This window comes from Malania oleifera, chromosome 12, assembly GCF_029873635.1.
Source record: "Malania oleifera isolate guangnan ecotype guangnan chromosome 12, ASM2987363v1, whole genome shotgun sequence".
Classification (NCBI taxonomy): domain Eukaryota; kingdom Viridiplantae; phylum Streptophyta; class Magnoliopsida; order Santalales; family Ximeniaceae; genus Malania; species Malania oleifera.
Window position 1 is genome coordinate 67,324,375 of NC_080428.1, and position 16,774 is coordinate 67,341,148.

The following is a 16,774-nucleotide window of genomic DNA, read 5'->3' on the forward strand; positions in this document are numbered from 1 at the left end:
ATGTTGAATTTCAGCGGGTAAATGACATGCCTTATCGTAAAATAACTTGTAGGGACACATCCTTAAATTCATCTTGAATACAATTCGGCCCAGACTGCATCAACTAGTTTCTCTAACTAGACCTTTCGATTAGGACAACCCGTCTTCTCAAGTATGATCTTGATCTCTACAAAGAATTGATGCTTATCCTGTGTTACCCCATGTTTTGGTGCTCGATTGGTGGCAAGATAGTTCACTATATCATCAAACCAAGGGCTACATGACATGTCGGTGATAGGATAGATAATGTCAGAATCTAACATCTTCAACACTTCTTTCTTTACCACCTTCATCATGGTTGGGTTCAGCCTCCATTACGGATCACGGACTGGTATTGCTTCTATCTCTATGGATTGCTCCTTTGATTCAAGTAACTCTCTAATCGAGGGAACTTTTTGATCAAATACCTCAGGTTGCTCAGGAGCTTCATTCTCAAATGCACCATCAGAAACAAATGCCGACAACAGTTCTAACATATCCAAGTCATCTACCACATCTACTGCGTGTACCTTTGAATCATCACACCCAGTTAGCGTCTTATTAAACACGTTCATCTCCAATGTCATATTTCTGAATGTAAGCTTAAGTACTCCGCTTTGACAATTAATCAAGGCATTGGAAGTAACAAGGAATGGTCGCCCAAGAATAATAGGTGCCCGGTAGATGTTGGAAGCAAGCTGCTACATGTCCAAAACCACAAAGTCCACTAGGTAATAAAATTGTCAACTTGTACTAGCACATTTTCAATAACACCTTGTGGAGCTTTTAGTGATTTATCTGCCAATTGTAGCATCATGGGTATTTTCTTCAGCTCACCTAAGCCCAACTGTTCGTATTTTGAAAATGGGAGCAAGTTCATATAGCTCCCCAAATCAAGTAAGGCTATCCCAATACGAGATTTACCAATCATGATAAAAATAGTGAGGGAACCAAGATCTTTGACTCAATATCAACACACTAACTTGCTCGGTCAAGAAAACTTTCTTTTTCATGTTCAATTTCCTTTTTACTGTGCACAGATCCTTTAGAAATTTTGTGTATGTAGGAACTTGTTGTATGACATCCAAAAGTGGAATGTTGATCTTCACCTGTTTGAAGATTTCTTGAATCTCAGTGTGATACTTATTCTTCTGACCAGATGTCAATCTCTGATGATAGGGTACCACAGGTTGATACTCCTTAATAGTCACACCGTCCTTATTATTTGACTTCTTGGAATCTAAGCTTGCTTCATCTGATTTTTCATTTCCTTCGTTTGTCTTAGTTGCCTCTTCAGGTGTTGGAGCAGCTGTTTGTTGATTAGTGGGCATTTCAGGATGGAAAACCTCTTTTCCACTTCTCAAGGTAATAACTGCCTTTGCCGTTTCAATATAATCCCCTGAAATGGTATGCACTGGTTGCTGTTGTTGCCAATATACTTGGGGACTAGGCTGAGACTGTGCAGAAAATTTTCCTTTTTCTAAGGTATTCAGCTGTGTACTTATCTTATTCATGGTGTCTCTTAGTTCACTGATGGCTTGAGTATTCTGACTGTGGTCGTGATGTGAATCTGCATGAATTGTTGAAATATATTCGCCATTTGTGTCATGCTATCATCAAAATATTTCTTTGATGGAATATGAGCCAAATTTGGTTGAAATCCCGAAGGTGCGTAATTCTAAGAGACCTATTGCTATTGAGGAGCTGCAACTAAGTGATATAGTGGCTGCGGAGGTGGTGCATAAGATTGAGGAAATTGCTGCAACTGTGAGGAAGATGGACCACACTGATTGTTCCTCCATGATAAGTTCGGGTGATTCCTCCATCCCGGATTATAAGTGTTTGAGAATTGCTTATTTTGAGATTTGTTTATCTAATTTACTGACTGCATTTGATTAGATCCTTTCTCCTACAATACAGGAAAAAACGGACAATCCTCCACCGATTTCGTAGCTTTCACTTTCTCAGACTCCATGACTTCTATTTTTTTAGACAAAGCAGTAACAAGAGCCCGTAAATTAGTTTCCTCTTTGATCTCGTATCTACCTCCACCACTGATTACTCTGAGAGGTTGTGCTGCCATTGGTGCCCGTTCATACCGTGTGTTCCATTGTTGGGCACTTTCAGCTAAATAATCAAGGAATGATAGAGCCTCATCCGGTTCCTTGCTAAAGAACTCCTCATTGTACATAGTCTAGACAAACTATTTACATTCAAGGGGTTAGAGCAGTATAAAAATATATCACTAACCTCCAAGATTCGAATTCGTGATGTGGACTTATATTCATTAGGTCCTTGAATCTCTTCCAGCAAGCTTGGAACGTCTCGTTACCTTTTTGCATGAATTGACTGATCTGCTCCTGTAGGTACTGAGCTCTCTACAAAGGAAAGAAATTATGTAAGAACTCACGCTGCATTTCAGCCCAACTAGTAATAAAGTTAGGTCTCAGAGATTTAAACCAGATTTTTGCCTTATCTTTCAAAGAAAAGGGAAACAAATGAGGTTTGATATACTCATCTGTTCTAGCCCTATTAATGTAAGTGGTACAAACCAACTCAAAATCTGTCAAATGCTAGTATGGACTCTTAGAATCCATCCCGTGAAACTGGGGTGTGACGCCTTGACCCTCTTAAACTCGGGTTCGATGTTATATCTGATAAAATCCCCGATAATCCATAATCCATGATATACACAGCGGAAAACATTAACATAATCTCCATATAATATAAAAACCATAATCAATAATACTGGAGTTTACTACCCCTATATAACATCCTTTCTATCCATCCAACACCTGCATTACCATAAATACATACCTCTCCACACATTTCAGTATTTTCACAATCATTCCTTACTTAACAGCCTTAAAACGTAAAGACATAAAACATAAATATTTGCATTCCCAAACTATTATAAAAAAATATACCCTTTCTCTTTATATTTCCCAAAAAATATTAAAACACCTCAAGCTCTCTAAGCTCAATCTTGAGAAAATCCTGAAAAAGATAAATTCATATTCGGGTGAGACATATCTTAGTAAGGGAAGAAACCATATATTAAAATAGTGTGTGGCCAACATTAGTCGATATAACAACAAAATATTTAACATTTTAAAATCATTAACATAATTTCTGAAATCATTCTGTGAACCTAATCAATCACATGCAAAGATTTATCTCACGAGATTACTCGAGGATAGGGGTGATTACTCGCCCATACAAGTAACACCCCTCTGCTTTGATATTTAGATAACCCTAAGGTCAGTAATAAAGCATACCGAGGCACTTACCTTACTCTGTAAGCCCTCAAGTGTTAGATTGATTTCGTACTCATACCATTCAACAATAGCTTACTGGCAAAGACCCTAAGAATAGAGAAATCTACCCGCCCATACAAGTAGGTTCCCTCTGCCCTGGTATGTTATGCAGTTACTGCCACATCTGAAGCTATTAGTGCACTCGCCTTACTCAGCCAGCCCTCAGGCGAAGAATGCGCCCCGCCAAAACGTAACATGTTCGACATACATAAATACTTCTAATATCATAATACATTATTCTTTTCTGTCATTATTCAATCATACACATCCGTTCATGTTCATAACTTAAACATTGCATTTCATTTCACTTTAAGTGACTTTTTTCGATTTTACATTATTCACATTTCATACTTTATTTCCATTCCATTCATTTCTCATTTCATTTCATTTCATTTCATTTCATACCTTACCCAACATTTTTCAGTTGTCATACATTTACCTAACATCTTTCAGTTATTTTACCTAACATTTTTCAGCTGTTACACATTTACCCAGCATCTTTCAGCTGTTTTACCTAGCATCTTTTGACTGTTTTACCCAATATTTTTAAGCTGTTTACCCAGCATTTTTCAGCTATTTACATGGGTGCATTAACACACACAAGCAGCATACTCCATATCATGTTTTATTCACAATGCATTACTTACTTAACCTACATCTCATACATTTAACATATATTTGCACAGAATCTCATGTCACACAATTTAGTAATAAAATTCATACATTGCCTGTATAATAAGCCAACCAATATTTAACGGTTATATACCGAAAATACCTTTCATTCCTTACATAATTAGCTTTCATTGCCTGTAAAATAAATCAACCAACATTTAACAAGCTATGAAGGGTAGCTTGGTCGGTGGGCCCCACAAGCAACTTGATTTTGAGCTAAAAATGAGCAGGTCAGTTGGTGGGCCTCATTGGCAGCTCAATTTTGGGAGAAGTGTGGTAGCATAGTTTGTAAGCCCCATAGGCTATTCAATTTTGAGCTTAGAAGGAGCAAGTCGGCTAATGGGCCCCATGGATATCTCAATTTTGAGCTTAAAAGAAGCAGGTTGATCGATAGTCTTAAAGGTAACTTTGCTTTGAGCTCAGAGGGGCGAGTCGATTGGTGGGTGTTACAGACTTGGGGTGAGCATAATTCGGTGAAAACCGAAGGTTCGGGTAAAAATCCCGGTTCAGTCGGTTCGGTTATAATTCTACAAAATTTCGGTTAATCGATTTCGGTTTGGTTAAGGGTAAAAAAAATTTTGGTTAACCGATTAACTGAATTATTAATTAATTAGATTTTAAATATAATTTATGAATATAAATTTTTCTTATGCAAGTGCATTAAGGAGTTTAATTGACCTATTTGGATTCTTTGTTCTATGGTAAAATTTTATTTTCATTAATAAAATTAATAAATAAGGTATTTAATTAAGTTGGATTTGGTTTTAAAAAAAATTTATAATTGTATTATATTTCTAGCAATTAATTTTAAATAATTTTGGTTAAAATCGGTTAACCGAATTACCCGAATGGGCAATTCGGTCGGGGTCGGTTCGGTTAATGATATTATTTAACCGAATTTTTCGGTTAATTCGGTTAATTACCCGAATTTAACCCAACCGACCGCTTGCTCACCCCTATTACAGACAACTTAGTTTTGAGATAAGAATGACATGTCAATCGGTTGATTCTCAAAGGTAGCTCAATTTTGACTTGGAAGGGGCAGTTCAATCGAGAACTCGACACTAGATTGTAATTGTATCCGTACATGGGGAAAGTTCTAAAATATTTTATTTCAATCCTTCAAAATATAAATAAAATATTGACTTAATTAACCATAAAGATTGAAGAATCATTTAATTTTACTTTATAGTGGGCTTAATCACCGATATCATGATTATAAAAATTAATACAAATTGGGGGAAATGAAAAGACGCTTTGCCATCCACTCACCACTTCCATGGTAAGTGTGATTACACTTTAGTGTTGAACTGTCCTTGTATTTTGACATTGACACATATATATAATATGTATCATGATACCCTCCACTTGTAATTCCATGAGAATATCCTTATCTCTTGACTAGCTTAATACATCAAAGTTAATCAATTGCATTAATCTCGAAGTTCACTACTGAGTCATGTATGTTTTTAGTTGACTCCACTTCAGATACCAACCCACACAGAGCCATCCTCGTGTAAACTAAGATAGCCAGTGGAAGAGTAATTCATTACGCATGTTAGGTATTCCTCCATGCATTTATATAATATCGTATCATCTTTTTATTATATGTTATAATTAAGCATATATCTTTGATATTTTTGTGTGTGCGTGTCTATATATACCTATAGCTGGAGAAGTAGAAGGTAGGACGAGACATCTCATAGAAATTAATTAAGTCAAAGTCTGAGAAGATTGATCGATCTAGCAGTAGCAGGACTGTACGTACGTGAATCGTAACTAAGAAGAGATGGAGTTGGAAGGACGAAGAGCGACGTGGATTCATCTTCAACTTCTAGTGCTTGTGGTGGTTCTTCTGGGTTTCTCTCACTTCATCTCCATCATCAATGCTGTTCCAGTTTCGAGTACTGATCAATCTCCTCACCCCCCCCCCCCCCCCCCCAAAACTCATCATTCATATATATATACATATATATATATATATATATATTTCTGGGAAGATGAATTTTTTTTTGGTGATTACAGGGACAAGAAATCTGGAGAATCTGGGTGGAGATCACAATATTATTCATCAATCTGATATTCAGAATGCCCCTCAGGTATCTATATTACATGGATTAATTATGTGTTTTTTTTTTAAAAAAGAAAAAGGAAAAGAAACTCTTTTGTTCTTGAGATGTACCCTTTCTTTACGAACTAGTTCTCTCTCTCTCTCTCTCTCTCTCTCTCTCTCTCTCTCTCTCTCTCCTTCTTTGTGAGAGAGAACCTGAGGTGGGCAGGCCCTTGGGCTCCTTACATACCTCCTTGCCAAATTTAGAGTGAACTGACCACCACGCCTACTCTAACCAATAATGAATAGTCTAACGATTACCTTGTGAGATATCGAGTGCAACCTTAAGTCCCTCATCCACTCTTACACTTGACTCTCATTTCCTTGGACTATCTTTCCCTCCCTCTCTCCTTTAATAATCATGCATATCAATTGTTTATACACACACACACACACGCACACACACAACCACACCACACATATAATTTAGTTGATGTTTTAATAAATATGTGTAATGCTTCAGAATATATTTTGGAAAATATTAAAAATAATTTGTCCAGTATAATATTTTAGATTGATAAAACATTTGTTAATATTTCTAGAGCACCAAAACATTTATATGAGAAGCTTAAATTATAATTTAGGCAACTTGCATTCATTAAAGTGTATGTCTTTTCTGGGACACTAGACCCAAGAAAGATTGGTATAATACCACATTGTGTAACAATAAAATTAAATTACTTTTGATTTGAATTAATCAAGTTTTTAGTTAACTTTAGTATAAATAAGATGACATTGTAACATTTTTCTATAGATTTAACAAGATTTGTTATGAGCATAAAATTAAAATTTTTATATTAACATAGCATGCCTTTGCAATCATAAATTTTTTTTATCCCATCCCCATGTTTCACCAAGTTATGGATTTGGATTTGTATTGAATTAAATAAGATGTAATATATCTAAATTCACCCAAATCTAAATCTAAAGTTCAAAATTCATGATAACATTAGAGTAGACATCTTTATATATATATATATATATATATATATATATATATATATATAAAATTTACTAATGCAGTATTATACACTGTTTAAAGCAGATATTCACATTAATTCTTATATATTTATAATGTTTTTGTTCTTATAATGGAACCAGATAAGTAATAAAGAATCGACGAAAGAAGAAAAAGGCGGCGATGGCAACATAGAGGGGAGACTTTTAGAGAACCTTCATGACTATTCCGCCACACCCGACAACGGTCATGATCCGCGGTCGGGACGAGCAGCTAGCCATGAGAAGAAAGATTAATTAATTAATTAATTAGTCTTTGGGATAAATTTAAGCTTTTGTTTTTATGAAATCTAATGATGTACTAGTTTCATTATACTTTGATTGTTCAAAAATAGTTCATGTTAACATCCTACTGAAAATAGTGTCACACTGATTTTAAAAAGATTGTGAACTATATATATTATTATATATTGTTATTGTTGATGTACTGTAGTTATACATAAATAATAAAAATACTTTAATCCTTTAATTAATATTTTAATTTTATTTTTAATTTAGTACCTTTGCATGTAGGTGATGAAAAACATTCTTTTAATTAAGGTTAATTTTAAATTTTCAGCGGTCATTCTTTAGTTGGGATAAATTTTGATGATGTTAGGAATTGGTCCGACACAAGATCCAATTCTTAAACTACTAATTAATAGATAAACATCCCACTTTACTAACAACGTACACAAACAAAAAAAGTATTTAGAAAACTTAGGTTAGTCTTGAGAGACCTCTCTAATACTTAAAGTCTTCAAATTGAAAGAATACCCCTTTACCTTTTATATGATCATACCTTCTATTTTTATAAATGCATGTTTGATTAATCTGTATTTAATTAAAATTTGATAATCACTTACAGTCCTCTTGAGAGAAAGGCAATTTATTATAAAACTCAAAGGTTGTATCAAGAGGTTGGTTTGTGACTTGGTTAGCTGATGAAGACTTTCCTTTCTGTCGAGACTTCGTGAATTTAAAACCTGGAGAATAGCCATGTACTTTGTAGCATTTATCAACCGTGTGATTATCCAATCCACAATGAGTACAAAATAATTTGGCTCTCCTTTGTTGCTAATTTTTAGGAACAAAATTGTGGCTTGATAAATTTGATTCTTGAATTTTACTCATAAAAGCAATAGTGTCAATTTCCCTAGTTTTGCTAATTTCTCTCGATTTCTCTTCTTGGATCATTAAAGAAAAAACTTTGTTTATCTCTGGTAGAGATTCCATCATCAAAATTTGCCCTCTAACATGAGAAAAACCTTCATTTAATCCCATCAAAAATTGAATGACATGTTGTTTATCTTGATATTTCAAGAATTCCCGAATGGCATCACAAGTGCGGGTTCTTAGAAAACCACAAGAATAGGTGGGAATTTGATTGTAATTAGCCATTTCATCCCATAAAGACTTGAATTTCGTATAGCAATCTCTTACCGACATATCTTTTTGAGTCGGCATTGATAAATCTTTCTAAAGTTGGAAAATTCTTAGCCCATTTCCTTGTGTAAACCTATTCTTGAGATCTTGTTACATATCCTTTGCAGTTTGGGAGCAAATGATGTTGGCTCCAATTTCTATTGACACTGAGCTGATGATTCAAGAAGATACCATATTATTGCATCTTTCCTACAGAGCATTCGAAGCATCTGTTGAATCTGGTTGAGTTATTGTTCCATTCACGAACCAAATTTTGTTCTTTGCCTTCAAAGCCATCATCATGAATCTGCTCCATGTATGGTAATTCTTCCCAATGAGGACATTTGAAACCAACATTGCACTTGGTGAATCACCACTCTGCAAGTGGTATGGATTACTTTCATCATTCGTATTATTCATCGAACAGATGAAGTGGACATGGCAGTGGACCTTCTTAATTTTCTTGCTCTAATACCATGAAACAAAGTGCTGATAACAATGGAAAAGAAGCTGAAGACTAAAGTAAGAAATCAGAACTTTTCTTTTATTCCACACATCCTTACAAAATATAAACTCTGTTTTTATAACTAGAGGAAGAAGGAGGAAAGAAAATAGAAAGAAGAAACTAAAAAACAAAAAAATAAAACTAACAAAACTAACTATTAATGTTATGTTATATAAGCCCCATATATTAATTTTGAGCTTAAATGGAGCAAGCCGACTAGTGGCCCCCATAGGAATCTCAATTTTGAGCTTAAAAGAGGCAGGTCAATCAACAGTCCTAAAGACAACTTCGCTTTGAGCTAAGAGGGGAAAGTCGGTTGGTGGTCGGGTGTTACAAGCACCTCAATTTTGAGATAAGAATAACAAGTCAATCGGTGGATCTTCAGAGATAGGTCAATTTTGGTTTGGAAAGGACAGTTTAATCGAGAATCCTATAATAGATTGTAATTGTGTCCATACATAGGCAAAGATCTAAAACATTTTATTCCAATCATTCAAAATATAAATAAAATATTGACTTAATTAACCATAAAAATTAAAGAATCATTTAATATTACTTTATGGTGGACTTAATCACCGATATCATGATTATAAAAATTAATTCAAATTGAGGGAAAAGGCAAGACCCTTGCATTTGCCATCCACCACTTCCATGGTAAGTGTGATTCCACTTTTGGGTTGAACTGTCCTTGTTTTTTGACATTGACTGTATCATGATGCCCCCCACTTGTAATTCCATGAGAATAACCTTATCTCTTGACTTGTCGGTCAACAATGGCGTAATGCATCAAAGTTCATCAATTGCATTAATCTCGAAGTTCACTACAGAGTCACGTATGATTTTAGTTGACCCCACTTCAGATACTAACCCACACAGAGCCATCCACGCGTAAACTAAGATAGCTAGTGGAAGAGTAATTCATTACGCATGTTAGGTATTCCTCCATGCATTTATATAATATCATATCATCCTATTATTATGTATCATAATTAAGCATATATATATACCTATAGCTGGAGAAGTAGAAGGTAGGACGAGACATCTCATAGAAATTAATTAAGTCAAATTCTGAGAAGATTGATCGATCTAGCAGTAGCAGTACTGTACGTACGTGAATCGTAACTAAGAAGAGATGGAGATGGAAGGACGAAGAGCGACGTGGATTCATCTTCAACTTCTAGTGCTTGTGGTGGTTCTTCTGGGTTTCTCTCACTTCATCTCCATCATCAATGCTGTTCCACTTTCGAGTACTGATCAATCTCCTCACCCCCCCCCCCCCTATATATATATATATATATATATATATATATTTTCTGGGTAGATGATTTTTTTTTTTTTTTTTGTGATTACAGGGACAAGAAATCTGGAGAATCTGGGTGGAGATCATACTATTATTCATCAATCTGATATTCAGAATGCCCCTCAGGTATCTATATTACATGGATTAATTATGTGTTTTTTTTTAAAAAGAAAAAGAAAATATTCTATTGTTGAGATATACCCTTTATTTACGAACTAGTTCTCTCTCTCTCTCTCTCTGCCAAATTTAGATTGAACTGACCACCACCCCTAATGAATAACGATTACCTTGTGAGATACCGAGTGCAACCTTAAGTCCACTGAGTCTCATTTCCTTGGACTATCTCTCCCTCCCTCTCTCTTTTAATAATCATGTATATCAATTGTTTATATATATATACACACACACCCACACCACACATATAATTTATTTTATGTTTTAATAAATATGTGTAATGCTTCAGAATATATTTTGGAAAATATTAAAAATAATTTGTCCAATATAATATTTTAGATTGATAAAATATTTGTTAACATTTCTAGAGCATGAAAATTGAAAACATTTATATATGAGAAGCTTAAATTATAATTTAGGCAACTTGCATTCATTAAAGTGTATGTCTTTCTAGGGACACTAGACCCGAGAAAGAAAGGAAAATCTTATGTATAATACCACATTGCGTAACAATAAAATTAAATTACTTTTGATTTGAATTAATCAAGTTTTTAATTAACTTTAGTATAAATAAGATGACATTGTAACATTTTTCTATAGATTTAACAAGATTTGTTATGAGCATAAAATTAAAATTTTTATATTAACATAGCATGTCTTTGCAGTCATAAATTTTTTTTATCCCATGTTTTGACAAAGTTATGGATTTGGATTTGTATTGAAATAAGATTTAATATATCTAAATTCACTCAAATCTAAATTTAAAGTTCAAAATTCATGATAACATTAGAGTAGACATATATATATATATATATATATATATATATATAAAATTTACTAATGCAGTATTGTACACTCTTTAAAACAGATATTCACATTAATTCTTATATATTTATAATGTTTTTGTTCTTATAATGGAACCAGATAACTAATAAAGAATCGACCGAAGGAGAAAAAGGCGGCAATGGCAATATAGAGGGGAGACTTTTAGAGCAACTTCATGACTATTCCGCCACACCCAACGATGGTCATAATCCGCCGCCGAGACTAGCAGCTAGCCGTGAGAAGAAAGATTAATTAATTAATTAATTAGTCTTTGGGATAAATTTAAGCTTTTGATTTTATGAAATCTAATGATGTACTAATTTCATTATGCTTTGATTGTTCAAAAATAGTTCATGTTAACATCCTATTGAAAACTATATATATTATTATTATTATTGTTATTATATATTGTTATTGTTGATGTACTGTAGTTATACATAAATAATAAAAAAACTTTGATCCTTTAATTAATATTTTAATTTAATACCTTTGCATATAGGTGACTAAAAACATTCTTTTAATTAAGGTTAATTTTAAATTTTCAATGGTCATTCTTTAGTTGGGATAAATTTTGATGATGTTAGGAATTGGTCTGACGCAAGATCCAATTCTTAAAGTACTAATTAATAGATAAACACCTCACTTTACTAACAACGTAGACAAACAAAAAAAGTATTTAGAAAACTTAGGTTAGTCTTGAGAGAGATCTCTAATACTTAAAGTCTTCAAATTGAAAGAATACCCTTTTACTTTTTATATGATCATACCTTCTATTTTTATAAATGCATGTTTGATTAATCTGTATTTAATTAGAATTTGATAATCACTTAGGGACTATGATAGGCTATATAATGCCTATTGTATTTTAAATGTGTTTATATATCAACACATAAACTAAGGAGAAGTTATCATCTTCCTAAGCATATATGTTGGATTTTTCAATCCATCAAAATAATCAAGTTTCCATAAGCTCTTGCATTGGCTCAATTAACAAAAGAAAAATGATCAAATTACGTACGGTGATCAAATTACGTACGGAAAGTACTTATAATTAATGGTTTCTCAGTGTACAATTCAAATTTTTCTAATTATAGGATGTCATATTAGTATTTGCTGAGGTATGGTTTGGTGTGGATTTTAATGGCTTGACTCCCACACCATTTTACTCATCTAATATAAGATATTGTAATTTGTGAGTTTCAAATCTTACGTAAAAGAATTAATTTTTTTTTTTTGCAAATATTTCTCATCTATTATAGACATAGACTGAGGTAGGGTGCTAACTACCACAACAAAGTTAAAAGACAATTCACCTCACATCCCATACTCTTCTTCTTTTTTTTTTTTTTTTTTAGAATTTTAATTTTTTAGGCAAAAGACATTGACCTCCTCTGAAGTTTGACAAAAAGACAATGATCTTCACTAAGATTTTAAGAATTTCAGAAACCTCCATTGAGCTTTACTCAGGGGAGGGCTGAAACATTTTTGAAACCTCAGAAAAAGTCTCTATCTTTTTGTCAAACTTCAGGGACGGTCGATGTCTTTTGGCCTAATTTTTAATTATATAATTAATCAATTAATTATTTTTTATTGGGTAAAAGTCACTTACCTCTCCTGAAATTTGGCGAAAAAACACTAACATCTCCTGAGGTTTCAAAAATTTTAGGGACCTTCCCTGAAGTTTACCAAAAAGATATAAACTTTTCCTTATATTTTACCAAAAAATAAATCTTTTGAGATGATATTTGTGTCTTCTTGTCAAACTTTAGTAGAGGTTTGTTGCATTTTTGTTACCTCAAGAGAGGTTAATGAAATTTGGAAACCTCAAGTGAAATCCCTATTTTTTTGCCAAATCTCAAGAAAGGTCAATACCTTTTGTAGAGGTTTGTCGCACTAGATCCTTGATTCCAATCACTAATATTATTAGCATATAGTTATCATTGGGAATATTATCAACACTGGAATTATCTTATAGGGTTACAGATTCTCCGTCAGTATTTACCATCTTGTCACATATTTTCAAAATTATTTTTTATGCTTTTTTGCAAAATGCTTGAAAACCACCTCCTGGAAGATTCACAAGCATAGACATCTTTTTCTTTCTTTTTTTCTTTGTTTTTTTTTTTTGAATAACGCTGGGTGTCCGCGTCCGTTTTATGGTCCACGACTAATCCCACGCCCTGTGATGCTACCCCCCACACTACGAGGAGGTAAATTAAAGAGCCAACCGCAGGAATCGAATCCGGGAGGGGAGAAATCCCTGATCTCGTGAAAGGCACTCCCAGCATCCGCCCTACCAGCTGAGCTACACCATTGGGGCCATAGACATTTCTTGACTGAATTGAAAGTTGGAGTACCGAAAATTCAAAGTACCTGTCTTATCTGTGTAAATGCAAGTTCCCATTGTCTCACATACCGATAGATGCCTCACAAGAACCTTATCATTCATTATTTTTTTCATTGCAAAAGGCCAGACTTAATGTTAGTTACTGCAAGTCATAGCCCTTCTGGAATAGCAACTACAATAATGGTAATTGCAATAATAAAAAAGAACCGAGAATCGCCATAGATGATAAACAAGAGGAGTGGTGATGAGATCTCCTGAAGCCACGACGAGAACAGGGCGATGAGAAGCGAAAGATCGACACCATGATTAGCTCCCGATCTGCTGATTTGTACACTCACGAGCAGCTCCTGATTTGCCGCACCAGCTCAAAGTCCCTGAAACTCAGCCCTGTTTCTCGACAAACAGAGGCTGGGCGAATCGCTTCGTAGGCAAAGTCCGACGCCTAATGAGGCTTCGGCACCAAAATTTTCGAAGTTCTGTTTGAGCTGTGGAGGAATCAGATACGGATTAAAAGGGCAATGAAATTTAAGTCCAACGATGGCGACTCTCGAAGACGAGAATATGGAGAACCTCCGCAATCTCTCCTCCTCCTACAACGATCTTGAAGAAGCGGTCGTGATCCTTGGCAAGGTCACTGGGAAAAATAATCGGTGCGAGTATGTCACGTTCAAGCACGTCAACGGTGCCTTGCTTACGATAAAAAAGCCAAGTAAGAAAATTGACGGACAAATAATCGGAACCTATCTTGCGGTATTGAAAAATTTCGGATCTAATACGAATCTGACTGCAATTGATGCTTCTATTGACAGGATTTATGTAGCCAAGGCGCCTATTCTCAAGGTATGGTTTTTTTTCCATCACATAATATAATTCCAAAAAAAAATAAAATAAATAGATGCCACAGTTTTGCTTGAAGAGCTCCACCTTGATGGCTAATAATAATTAATAAGATGTTCTATAAGTCATTTAATTGATTGAACAATGACCTATACACCAAATGCATGGTGGGGTCAGCAATCATGATAGTTGTACTGCTAGTAAAATAAACAAAGCCAAACTTTGAAATTTAAATGGGTTGGCCGAATGCACAGTAGGGTCGGCAATAATGACTTCTGCACATTCATATGCGCTGAATAGTGAATTTGAAATTACAATTGGAAATTTGATTTGAAATTGCAACACAGACCACCGCAACAATGCGCTAAACACTGAAGTTGCACAATTGTAGGAATTGCAATAGGCAAAACGCCAAACAACAAGATCAAGCTCCTTGGTGACACATTGTCGAGCATCTAGAGCTCAATTAGCTAAACAATCCACACCACAATCAAAACAAATAGTAACAAAATCGTCGTCATCAATGGTAGATATCTCGCAGATCTCAATCTCAAATTTTAATCTGCCATGGGCATGAATCACTTCAAAATATGCACTCGCAACCCTATGTAAATCTAACATCGGACTCAAAGATCAATTGGAATATAATCGAATAATCTGAGTTTATAGACCCCATAGACGACACAAAAATATTCTATGAAATCTATAACACCACATGCTCACCTGCAGTGCCATTTGCCACAAATGATCGAACACTTGGTGCATACATGTCCAAACCGTTTGAAACAAATCCATCCTGAACCGATTTCGAATCCTAACTGATATTGAAAATACCAGAACTCATATCTTTAACCCTAATGAAATCAAAATTATAAGAACCTGTCGAATTGAACAACTATTATGGCATCATAATCTAATCGTCCACGCCATTGGAGTTGTAATCCTTGCAGATCCAAGCTTTCTCTGACTTAACAGACTCAACATGGGATTCATTAGTGCCTTCGGTACCCATAGATTCAGAAGCACACACAACTTGACTTCCCATAATCTTTATGGGTTTGTCAACAAACATGTCAAAAAAAAAAAAAATAAGAGGGGCCGGTGAAATTGAACAAAGCTACAGAGGGGTTATCATTCAACTCCAAAGCAAATCGGAATTCAAGATCTTGCCACTCCTTAGTTCGAATAGATTTGCTACTACTACTGCAAGTTGTAGTGCTCTAGCCGTCAAAACATGAGAATAAAAAGAAATATTCATGTGGCCAGTGTAGCGACCTGCTATTTAACTGGGGTTTTTTTTTTTTTTTTTTAATACTATAACATTTAAAATGTTCTAATACCATACTGGATTAAACTCAATCATCAACCTAACCAACAAGAAGTAGAAATCAACTAAACATAACCATACGTAGTTATATACAATACCAGAGTGCTAAAGTTTTTTTCAAAATATACATATATGTCTATTTTACAGAATACCCTCAATTGGTTAGGGCTATACAAAAATACTCCCAAAAATACTCACATTACTGTTAGGGCAATACTGAGGTCCCTTTATCTACTCGCCTGATCTGCTCGCCTACCTCGATCACCTGAAAAAAAATGTTAAAGTAATTGGGATGAGTCAACACTCAGTAAGACGAAATATGTTATTACTAATGTGTGACAAATGAGTTACAATACTATGAAAATCTATTACTATATAGTCATATATCACTGAATTTGTAAAGTACAATACCAGTAATATAATCTTCATCTTTTATCTGTTGCTTAACATTTCTGTACTTTAGGTTTCTACTCAAAATACTTCTAATATATATATATATATATATATATATATATATATTCTGTTTCTGTAAACCTGTATAAATATAGTAATAACTGTAAACTTCCATGTGGATAACTGTGTGTCATGATTTAACCCCTCATCACCGGGTTGTACGGCCCGTAGGCGGGATTTACCCTGAGTGATCAACCAGGAATAAATCACTATATTCCATAGTCTGATCAGCCCGCCTCAACCCATATCTGATGGGGAGCATGTCCACTCGTGGGCTCTATGCGATCGACCTTTATACCACGTATTATCTGAATAGGTGGTTACACTCTATTTACTGTATGTAACTACGGTACCATACTCTGTAAACTGTATGGTCCAACGGGGTCTGATACTATATAATACATCTCTATATACAACTATATGTTTTACCATAATTCTGTAATAACTGTATAAACCATGACGCTATGG

General features: G+C 34.4%; 2 protein-coding genes across 3 annotated transcripts; both read left to right on the forward strand.

Moving 5' to 3' along the window:
* Nucleotides 1-5,474: 5,474 nt before the first annotated feature.
* LOC131144946 (uncharacterized) lies at nt 5,475-7,607 on the forward strand. 2 transcript variants are annotated; one of them, XM_058093933.1, is made up of 4 exons: nt 5,475-5,569; nt 5,678-5,911; nt 6,033-6,106; nt 7,219-7,607. In XM_058093933.1, the coding sequence occupies exons 2-4, from the start codon at nt 5,797-5,799 to the stop codon at nt 7,369-7,371; spliced, it is 342 nt and encodes a 113-aa protein (XP_057949916.1). In that variant the 5' UTR covers nt 5,475-5,569; nt 5,678-5,796; the 3' UTR covers nt 7,372-7,607. The 2 variants fall into 2 exon arrangements, with proteins under 2 accessions (XP_057949916.1, XP_057949917.1); XM_058093934.1 differs by lacking the exon at nt 5,475-5,569 and having other exon boundaries at nt 5,627-5,911.
* A 2,414-nt stretch (nt 7,608-10,021) lies between these two features.
* LOC131144947 (uncharacterized) lies at nt 10,022-11,809 on the forward strand. The gene is made up of 3 exons (XM_058093935.1): nt 10,022-10,290; nt 10,396-10,469; nt 11,442-11,809. The coding sequence occupies exons 1-3, from the start codon at nt 10,176-10,178 to the stop codon at nt 11,592-11,594; spliced, it is 342 nt and encodes a 113-aa protein (XP_057949918.1). The 5' UTR covers nt 10,022-10,175; the 3' UTR covers nt 11,595-11,809.
* The last annotated feature ends 4,965 nt before the right edge of the window (nt 11,810-16,774 follow it).

Coding starts and splice junctions, on each gene's coding strand:
- LOC131144946 (XM_058093933.1), top strand. CDS start 5,797: ATGGAGTTGGAAGGACGAAGAGCGACGTGGATTCATCTTCAACTTCTA. Junction 5,912..6,032: donor CAATGCTGTTCCAGTTTCGA/GTACTGATCAAT, acceptor TGGTGATTACAG/GGACAAGAAATCTGGAGAAT. Junction 6,107..7,218: donor ATATTCAGAATGCCCCTCAG/GTATCTATATTA, acceptor TAATGGAACCAG/ATAAGTAATAAAGAATCGAC.
- LOC131144947 (XM_058093935.1), top strand. CDS start 10,176: ATGGAGATGGAAGGACGAAGAGCGACGTGGATTCATCTTCAACTTCTA. Junction 10,291..10,395: donor CAATGCTGTTCCACTTTCGA/GTACTGATCAAT, acceptor TTGTGATTACAG/GGACAAGAAATCTGGAGAAT. Junction 10,470..11,441: donor ATATTCAGAATGCCCCTCAG/GTATCTATATTA, acceptor TAATGGAACCAG/ATAACTAATAAAGAATCGAC.